Below are 10,337 nucleotides of genomic sequence, written 5' to 3'. Positions count from 1 at the left end.
AGTTATAAATATAACTGTAAAAATACTGATATCGATTTTAAGAGCGGGTGTACTCGCGGCCTTCTACCAGTGCTTTCTACAGTCATACATTTTTTTAGATTCAGAAACTAAAACGTCACATGATGTGGAAGCTACTTGTGTTTTAAACACTTTTTTATAAGTCAGAGAGAAAAACAAACCACAAACAAGAGGAATTTTCTTTAGTTAACGCGACTGAAAGTGTAGACGCTACACGTGACATTTTTTATGCCGCATTGTTTGATCGTTTGTGGCGCTTTGAGCCAGTGGCCGTTTTTCCAATAGACGTGAAAGCAGCATCACGACTGGCTGCGTGAGGTGTGTTTGGCCGGGCAAGGACACTTACAGGGTTGGAATGACATTTGTGTAAGTTACCAGCGGAATGTTACTAGTTTGTTAATTGATTCTGCGGCGACTGTTGTACACAATCTAACCGGAGACTTACAACATTTGGACGGACCAGGGACTTCGTCTGGAAAAGATAACATGAGGCTCTTTTCCAAACCGGTGGCTAGCTCATTGCTAGCTGTTGACTAGTTAGCATTGAAAGCTAACTGCTATTATTTGACTGTCACTGCATGTAACCAGCACTAGCTGAAATCTCCGAGTTAATATCAGCGTTGTAGGGATACATATATGGTTTATGTTGCGATAGTTTCGGAGAAAATCCGGATGTGACCATACAGGGATGTCTGACAAGTTAAAACGCAGCTGTGCCCCATTTAACCTCCGGAGAATATAAAAAAATGTAAACATTCATTTTTCCAAGTTATTTAAAACAACAATTTGTACTGCAGTAATTGGATTGTGTGACAGTCTAAAACAAAATAGTCCTGAAATTTTTAGCAATGCTGTTTTTAAACTTTTTTGTTAAATGCTATAACCCAATAATTTCCTTTTACGAGTTATGACCTAAGAAGCGTCCACTCAAAAGCCGCTGTCAGCTGGAAGATATGCAACTGACAACTGAACTTAAAGGAGCGGTTGAGACTGCTCTGTTCATTTTGGCTGTAGTGCATTTGAAGTTGTAAGGAAGAGGCCTGTGTTCACGTGTTTCACTGGATGCCAGCTGTCACCATGGAGTTTCTGATTATAAACGTGAGGTGTGCTTCAGGTCCCGTGCTCCTGGCAGTCCGAGAGAACCTTCAGTTGAATGCCTGAACTGTAGCATTTGTGTTATCTTGCTGCACAAACACCACAAGATTTATTATCACACAAAATCTTCCTAATACATGCAAATGTCGGAGCTTACATAAAATTATTGATTTAACAAAGCATATTTGTTTTTAAGATGAATCATGTGACCAGTAAAACGTTACAGAGTGATTGCCTGATTTGTAAAAGCCAAATGAGGTGCTGCAGCAAAAGCTGAGACGAATCCTCTGCCAGTGTCCTCTGCACTCCCTGCTGTACTGATGCAGCTTTTTGGAATAACTAGTGTGTGGTGCAGTGCTAACTGTCAGAGAAGCTGCAGGACCTAGCCAAGCATTCAGGAGCTGGTGGTGCCAAAAACAGAGCTATAAGACTTGCATCTGTTAGGTGGACAAAATATCATTCAGCCGTTTTTTAGAAAAGAAGGTGCAGCACAGCTTTTGTATTTATTAAGCTCTTATTGCACCAGACTGAACAAAATGTTAGCCAATATTAACTTTTTAGCAAATATATCATATCAGTGTAGTCAGTTGATTAAAAAATCATTTGGTTATCAGACACTGATAATGTTTCACGTTTCGGGTACGAATTACAGTGAAAACATAGAAAACTGCCTTTGCATTTTTTGCTTGATAATCAACTAATCATTTTGTCAGCAGGTTAATATCTCTGTTGTAATAATGTCATGTAGCCGTGTGAACAGCTAACTCGATCTATTCTCTCTTCTGTGGTCTCAAGTAGATGAGGTAGAGGGCCTCTGGAGTAGTTGGGAATCTTCCAGTCGTAAAGTCTTTGTGCTGTTGTCTGTGCTGTGGGTGATGGTCATCGGGTGACCGGGGTTGCCCTGACCCTGTGGTGAATGTCTGTGAGCAGAGGAGGCGTGGCCTTCTGGGTGGGTTGTATCCGCAGCCACGGGAGAAGGCAGCCCATCCAAAAATGGAGCTGGAGTGTCAGACAGGTAATTTACTGGATTTCTTGTTATGCATCAGTTGACAAATACTCCAGTATTCCAGTTATTTTAGGCTGTTAATAGTTTGTTTTACTTAGACCTGTACTACAAAACAATTGAACATACCTAGAAAAGCATGTGTGAAAATTTCATTCAAGGTCCACAAATACAAATAGGTTCCCTGTGAAACATTTTTTTAATTACTTAAGGTCCAAGAGAAATCTTCTGGAAATAATATTTTACAGGAATTTGATTGTTCAGTAGGCAGTGATTTCATACCTGCTGATCTCAAGTCTCCAGCATAACTATTTCTGGAGCAGGTAAACTCTGCAGCATAAACCGATGGACCTCGGTAAGAAGTAAAACATCTTCATGCTACTAAAACCCAGGATTAACCCTGAAGCTACCTCGATGAGCCCAAGTCCTGTTTTGTAGTACAGTCCTCTGAACTGTGTGTTAATTTAGATGTAAACAGACATAGATGAAAGTGAAAAGGGGCGTGACCCCATGACCCTAAACTGAATAAGTAGTTAAGAAGGTGGAATTTAGTACTCAGTATCCTGAAAATAATGCTATCAATGAATGCCGATCCCGTCTGTCTGTTTTTTAAAGAGATTTCTTTGCATTAACTGGTTGACAAAGTTCACAGTTGGACCTGTAGCTTTATGGTTGCTGTCAATTTTCACTGTTAAATTCAATTTAGTTTATGTATAGCACTAAATCATAATATGATGCAGACCTGCAGATCATTTTTGCTGCATAGAGTTTTTTTTAATAGGTTTTTAACTAACCTATAGAAACAACGTGACTTCTAATAAGAGTATATTTTTGGGCAGAGATGCAGCTGTTCTCTGTTCTAGAACAGGTATGTGTTCAGCTTTCATCGTTGTCTGTCCAGGTAAAAAGCAAACTCAATGTTGGACATGGAAAAGGCTGATTGCAGGCTTCACATACTTCTGTCACAAAGAAGTCTTACTTCTTGGACACCCTTCAAGAGTTATACTTGAATTAGTGGGAACCAGCTAGGCTAGCTCCAACACTTAGGTTATTAAGTCTTCACACAACTTTTTATGTCAATGTTTAGCAGCGTAGGAACGTACAAAGTAAACAATCACATCCTCCCCAGGATGAATTGCATTCCGTTTACATTTTATTACTACAAAAGGTTGTATTATGACAGATGAGTCACGGTGAACTCACTAGGGTAAAGTGCAAAAAAAATGGCAACCAGAAAGTAAAACGTCATGATCAGTCACTGCACAAAGGTTGTAAAACTTATTATAAAACAGGTGCTGCTCATCAGTTGCTTGACACTGAGCTGATGGGAAAGTGAGATGTGCTGAATAAAGCTGACAGGCAGATGTGTCCAGTCAGGCACAGCGAGACGCTGCAGTGGAGGAAATAATGGTCTGATCTGAATTTCTCATTTTCTCACTTACAAACAGAGATGGGCGTTACTGTAATCTGATTACTTTTTTCAAGTAACAAGTAAAGTAAGGGATTACTATTGCAAAAACGGTAATTAGATTTCCCGTAGGAACGCTGCGTTACTAAAACCGTGATTTTTTGCGAGAATGTCTCATGACAGTGACATAAGCAGTGCGCCGTTGGTGACAACAGCTGTGTGCAGATCAACAATGGTTCATATATCAAGTGTGGAGAGAGTATGAGCGTGCAGCGTTTAAAGCGTGGAAGTACTGACCTTACTTTGAGTTTGATTCCATAAAAAGTGACAAAAACATTAGTGTCCGCTGTGCGTGGGAAGAAAACTTCTTTTTACAGCGAAAAACCCCTAAACTTCCAACAAGCACCGAGTAGCTACGACGTAATGGGAAACTCACAGAGAAACTCGCGGATTCTTCAACTGACCGCGGCACACCTGCACCAGGGTAAACCTCCGCCTGCCCCACTCCTGCTTTACAGGTGAAAATAGAGCAACAGGACCGCTGAGTCTGTGACTTTATTTATTTTCTGCTGTGTTTTACTTGCATCTATTTGAAAGACTGAGTGTAAACACAAAATTTTTTTTATTTTATGTGCTGGAATGTGCAGAAAATAGGTTTAAATGTTAAACAAATTTCTTCCAGTCAGAATGTGGCATATAATTAAATTTTTGCTTGATGCATAAAGTTAAAAGATTAAAACTGATAAAACAAGTTAAAAAAAAGAGACTTTTCCATTTGATTACATTTTGTATGATGGATTATGTAGAAAAAGTAGAACTGGGCTGAAAGAGATATCGCTTTATCACCTATTCAGGTTGTAAATCGTGTTTTTAAAAAGTAACTAAGTAACTAAGTAATTAATTACTTTTGAAAATAAGTAATCAGTAAAGTAACGGGATTACTTTTTTTGGGGAAGTAATCAGTAATTAGTTACTGATTACTTTTTCAAGTAACTTGACCAACACTGCTTACAAAGAAGTGAACAGTCTCTACTTTTTAGAGACAAAACATGGGCCACAAATCCAGGAAAACTACATTAATAACAGTTAATAAAGGGTATAAACTGATTTACATGTCACAGAGAGAAATAAGTATTCGATTGGCTCTGTGCTCATGTGACACACATTTCAATCAATCAGTTACAGATTCATTCATTATGTGTATAAAGCTATGCTTTATACACATAATGCTAATTTACACCATGGAGCCCTACTCTAAGCAGGTATTATACATAAATCCAATATATGACAGCTTTTTAAAGTTTTTGGAGCTTGTTTAGCTCCATGTTTAGGGTGGCTGTGGCTCACAAGCTAGAGCAGGTCATCTACTTATCAGAAGGTTGGTGGTTGAATTCCTGCTGCTCCAGTCTGCATGTCAAATGTCCTTGGGCAAGATACTAATCCCAATTTGCTCTCCAATCCAGAATAAATGTGTGTAAGTAAAAATGGAAAAACCAAGGATATACTGAGAGATTAAACTGTTTACAATCTAATCTAACTCAAAATCTCAGACCGCTATTAAAATGGAATATCACGTTCTATATGCTTACAATAATAACACCAAGTCCTTGTTGCTTCTTTAGGTGGTGGATTGCCAGACCCGCCCCCTGAGCAGTGCAGCATGGGCCCTGGCCCCACCCAACAGCCTGAGATATCAGAACTTTAGGCAGCCGGTGCTGTCTAACCCAATACATCATGCGAGCCAGCCTCAAATGCTGCGCTACGGCGAGGAGGATTGGGAGGACTCTCTCAGTGTTTGTGTGCTGGTGCGACAGGGCGAGTCACATGGCCTCCACACCCTTCTGGAGATCCCTCTGTTTGGTCACAACAAAATGGGAAGGCCCCTCACGTCTTCAGAGTTCTTGTTTCCACTGACCACAGTGGATGGTAGCAGAGAGGATGACATTAACGTAGTGACCTTCAAACGTAGCGACACTGATGCTGTAAAGAGAGAACACGGCTGCTTCAGAAGCCTGTTTGAAACTGAGGGATGTCCTGCACCATTCATGTCTGGCTCCAAGTTTTACTGCTTTCATTGCCCTGGCACACACTTGGTGCCTAACAGTGTGCTAAAATACAGCCAGGACAGCGGACTTGACAAGAAGGCGGTGGAGCTGCCCTCTGTATCGCTGTGTAGCCATACAGGCAGAGCAGAGGGGGAGCATATTGAGAGCGACAGGGAAGGAGAGGAAAAACTGGCCCTGGTGTATGAAAGGCTGAGGATAGAGGTAAGAACCACTACAGTATGATAGCTGTCATTGGTTATGTTGACAGCTGTATCTGACTCAACGCTTGCCTGGCAATCAGTCTCTTCCTGAAATATAAACAGACACATTTAAATAGTCTCATACTCTTATTGACTATTCAAAGCATTTAGTACTACAGTCTGTACTGACTGTTTAATACACATATATAACTTGGACTGTACACTTGAGGCTTGAGGTATATAAGTTAATCCAACTTGTGCACTGAAATACAGATTATTTTGCATTCTCTTTGTGATAAAGCGTATGGCTTACGAATGATTGATTAATTAATTATTGTCAGTAACTTTAGGTTACTTGCATAACCCCAGCAGCATGAGTGAAATGGTCACTATGATTCGCTTCCCGGTGTAATCCTCAGAAGCACTGATCTCATTCTGCCTGTCAAACTGCACAAAGTGAGGGGTGTGGACCAGCTTCCTGCTGCTGCACAAATGTCCTGGACTGATAACCCCAGGATGCTGCTCCCTCCTGCATCCAACACCACTGTTAAATCTCTAGGGGGTGTCTGGTCTCCCTGGAGACGGGGAGGAGCCTTTCATAAAATGGCACATCAAGGGGTACTGTTTTGTCCCCAGACCCTTTACCCTGTCAGTCAGATCCTGTAAGAATAATAAAATCACACCAACACCAGACACAGAACGTGTCCCTTATTGTTACACCGTTTGTCAACCACCTCCAGTTACATTTACAGTCGAGGCAGCAAGTGGAGGACGCCCCAAGCATTTTCAATAGCGTTAAAGTTACATGTTGCAGGGACGGTAACACTCTGCACAGATGCCCTGAAAAACAAACCTCTTATCTCCTGGGAGTGGGATAGAGATGAAAAATATGCATCCTTCTGGCTAATTGATGTAAACCAGTAGCTCCCCGGCCCCCCAAACTGGTAACCAAAAAATATCTGCAGTGATAGCTGCTTTACTCTGTTCACAGAGCACTACATACATAGTTTTTTTCTGACAGCAAGTGAATTTTCTCCTGAAGAATGCAAATCGAGTCTACATCTCTACAGAGAATGCATTTTTCCAGGAAATTAGGGGGAGTGACAGTAAACTGAAGCCGGGAGCCCTGTTATATTGTTTTTAGCAACTAGTCTGAAGTTGTGAGTGTTGGCCATCTCTATCTGTAGAGAGAGAAAAGTGTCAGTCTCCTGTGTTTAAGGCGTCCTGTGAGTCCCCAAAACTTGTGTCGTGGGCCCATCTAGTGGCAGGTTGTGACAGCTGGTTAACAAAGTACATGTGCAGGGCACTAAACACTTTACAGCATCCCAAACAGTAGATTCTGTTCAACTGTATTCAGTGGGAGAAATGTTTCGTCACTCATCCAAGTGACTGAAAAAGCTACGTCCAGATGAACAGATTCAACTTTTTGGGATGATTGGACATGCATGAAGACTTTACAGCATCCTTTGTAGCCTCCTCTCAAGACAGTAATGGCACTCAGCAGTTTACCTGTGTGTGCATTTAATAATTTATCCTTGAACACACTCCACCATAGGTCTAGATGTGACAGTGGGGCACGCTTTATTCAATAGGAACAAAATTGTGTGCTTGTGTGACTTAGAGGAACAACCTGTTGTCTCTTTCCCCTTGTGTGGTCCAAAGGGCATAACAAGCAGTGACAGCGAGTTGTATCTCAAGGCAGTGTAACAATAGTGTAAAATTAATTAATGACAACTACAATACTCGTTTGTACTTTTGTTCACAGATCAGAAATATCATCAAATCATCACAAAATAATTTTTCATCTTATAAATGCATCTCATGCAGTATTTAGAAATGTAGCTGTTTGTTCATAATAAAGTCTTATCACTATTATCCTGCTACACCTCAACAGTGACAATACTGCAAACCAAGAAATTCTATTTTAAAACCACTGCAAATGTAGCAGCTATCCACATGATAGGATTTACTCAGCTTCAGGTAAAATGTTTTATTCATTTTTGCACAAAACCACCATAAAAAGTATGATGACTTTACACAATCATTGAAAAGTAAATTTGCTCCAAGGACAGGTTTTTGGGACAGCCTGTTACCATAAAATCCATTACAATGTTGATATTTTACATTTGTATACAAATGTTTTGATGATGAAAACAAATCAAGTATCTTCATTTTTCCATGATCAGATCGGACATGTTTACCTGAAATTTACAATTTCGGATCACATGGTGAATAATCGGCTTTGCAATTTAACACCACCAGGATCATTTGAACACACTTTTGTGTTTTTGTTTTGTTTTTTAATGTTTGAAGAATTAAGACATTTTATAATAGTTTCCACACTGTATCCACATTGTTTCCATAGCACGAAAGGGCAAATGAATAACAAAAAACAAACACAAGAACGCACATTTTCTGATATCAGATGGAGTACAGGGGACACGGATATGAAAAAACTCTTTTTTTAGGGGGGGGCGCAGCAGCAGCAGCTTTACTTGCCACTGCTGTGAGCATTGAAACAACTCTATACGCTTCACCTTCTTCATTTTCCTCACAAACTGCAGCCTGCTTATTGTAAAACCAAACTCTGTTTTTAGACTTAAACGAATAGAATTGGAGAATATCTTGTTGAAGTGTTTGTCTTTAACATCAGCACCTAAACTTTGAAACTGATCTTCATCTGTTTGTTTTGCAGCTTCCAAGATTCTTTATGACAAACCACGACTACTCCATGTACTCAAACGATGTGGAATTCATCAACGGCCTCATAAATATCAAGACCAGGTGAATGTGCTTGTCTAGCGTGATGGTGATGTGTTATAAGAAACTCTTATCCTTTGACCAAACTCTTGATAAGTGTGTCTGACTGCGTGTGTTGGTGTAGAGGCCGTGTGATGTACCGGCTCACGCTCTCGCTGTGGCGCCTGCTGTGTCTGTGCTACTACGCTGAAGCTCGACTGGATGTACTGAAGCTTACCAAACACATAGAGGACGGGACCATTAAGGCTCGCTGGAGGATCAGAGGGCTTCCTTTCCACTCTCTGCTGCTGCGCTTCTATCGCAAAGACAAATCGCACCTGTACAGGTAACAGCACATCCAGAACTGGGTGCACGGGAGTTACAAGGTTAAGTGGATTTGGCGATTTCTGTCTCAGTGTGTTATTTTAAAGCTCCCAAAAATGTAATGAAGTAATCTTTCCATAAAATAGATTACTGTTCTGATATACTCGCCTTTTGGTGTTACGTATATAATTAACGTTTCCTTGTTTTTGAATTGAGTGTTTTTGGAAAGAGGAAACAGATTTTCAGACAGGTTGCAATGTCCGCTATAAACACTATCATGTTTGTAAGATTAAAAACATTAAGACTCATGAATAACTGATTCTTCCGTTCACACTTGTACATAAAAATGGGTGCATATTTTGTCCAACCTTAATCCAAATGTCATCTCTTACACATAGGTCCTATGATGCGTTCTCTACATTCTACATGGGACATGATGGATTTATTCACTGTCACAAAGTTGAGAAGGTAAGTAAGCTAACAGCTTTTTGCCAGAGCACCCACAGCAAAACGCCTTCAGTGCTATAGAATAACTACTCCCAACGATTGTCTGCCAGATTGAGAAAGATTTCTTGTTGGGTGCAGTTTTCCCAGCACCACTGCTGATAAACTTTCTGACCAGGCAACAAGTACTTCTTTTAACCCGCTTTAGCCTTAGTGTGCTTTAAAACACACCAGCGTCTTCAGCCTCTCATCACTGTCAGTATTGGCATAGATCGAGAACATAGACAGGCGGTCAGTTAAAGACGTTCATCAGCATGAATGTTGGATAGAAAGCAGTGAAAGGTCAGATTAACATGATGATAGTGAGACCTGCTGTGATATGTGTGGATATGTTATATTTGTTGTTCTTTCCTGCAGGTGATGCCAGCTCAGCCCCCCGTCCTGCCCAGAGTAACTTCCCTCTTGACCGGGGTTCTGGTGGCACTGGGAGTGCAGGAACACCGACCTGCTCTCAATTTGTTACCCCTGCTTCTGTCATCACTGCGACAGAGCAGAAACTGACCCAGAACAAGCATTAGTGGAAAACCAGTGTCTCTATAGCCATGTGACCCTGAAAAGCTAAAGTGGTCTTCACATAGGAACACATGAAAACTGAAAGTTATGCTTGCTGTTCAAAAATATTCTTGTCCCTGAATTAAAACAACATCAAGTCTTTCTTCTGCTTCTCCTTTTCTAATGCTAGATCAGGGAATTGTTCAGATATTTATACCACCAAAAAAGTCAATCAGCTTTTTACTCTGAGTATTGAAGTGGTCAACAGTGCAGATGTTTGTTGACAGCAGAGCAGCAGGAATAAGAACATATTTTGTCACTCTGGAGTAACAGAGTCTGAAATACTACTGGCGGCTGCTGTACCACACCTTTCATATGGTGCACTTTTGTGTAAATGTAACCTTTGAGATTTTTATACTATATACGTATGTATTGAAATCTGCTTTTTGGATCATTAATCCAACTAGCTGCCCGTTCAGTTGTGGTAACCGGCTTGTTGGCATATTTGA

The 10,337-nt window shown here is 40.5% G+C and overlaps 1 protein-coding gene across 2 annotated transcripts; it reads left to right on the top strand.

The window, feature by feature from the left end:
• The first annotated feature begins 227 nt into the window (after window positions 1–227).
• Window positions 228–9,990, top strand: lg22h6orf136 (linkage group 22 C6orf136 homolog). Of its 2 annotated transcripts, none has more exons than XM_004560943.6 (7): window positions 228–384; window positions 1,912–2,128; window positions 5,147–5,791; window positions 8,465–8,553; window positions 8,654–8,854; window positions 9,231–9,300; window positions 9,694–9,990. In XM_004560943.6, the coding sequence occupies exons 2-7, from the start codon at window positions 2,030–2,032 to the stop codon at window positions 9,835–9,837; spliced, it is 1,248 nt and encodes a 415-aa protein (XP_004561000.1). In that variant the 5' UTR covers window positions 228–384; window positions 1,912–2,029; the 3' UTR covers window positions 9,838–9,990. The 2 variants fall into 2 exon arrangements, with proteins under 2 accessions (XP_004561000.1, XP_012777231.1); XM_012921777.5 differs by having other exon boundaries at window positions 245–384; window positions 1,909–2,128.
• The last annotated feature ends 347 nt before the right edge of the window (window positions 9,991–10,337 follow it).

The sequence above is a fragment of the Maylandia zebra genome, linkage group LG22 (genome assembly GCF_041146795.1).
Source record: "Maylandia zebra isolate NMK-2024a linkage group LG22, Mzebra_GT3a, whole genome shotgun sequence".
Lineage (NCBI taxonomy): Eukaryota > Metazoa > Chordata > Actinopteri > Cichliformes > Cichlidae > Maylandia > Maylandia zebra.
This window is presented reverse-complemented; position numbering and strand designations above follow the sequence as displayed.

Excerpts from the sequence above, each read along its gene's own strand:
- lg22h6orf136 (XM_004560943.6), top strand. The coding sequence starts at position 2,030 with ATGTCTGTGAGCAGAGGAGGCGTGGCCTTCTGGGTGGGTTGTATCCGC. Across the intron at positions 8,554-8,653 it reads CTCATAAATATCAAGACCAG|AGGCCGTGTGATGTACCGGC; the intron begins GTGAATGTGCTT and ends GTGTTGGTGTAG. Across the intron at positions 8,855-9,230 it reads GACAAATCGCACCTGTACAG|GTCCTATGATGCGTTCTCTA; the intron begins GTAACAGCACAT and ends TCTTACACATAG.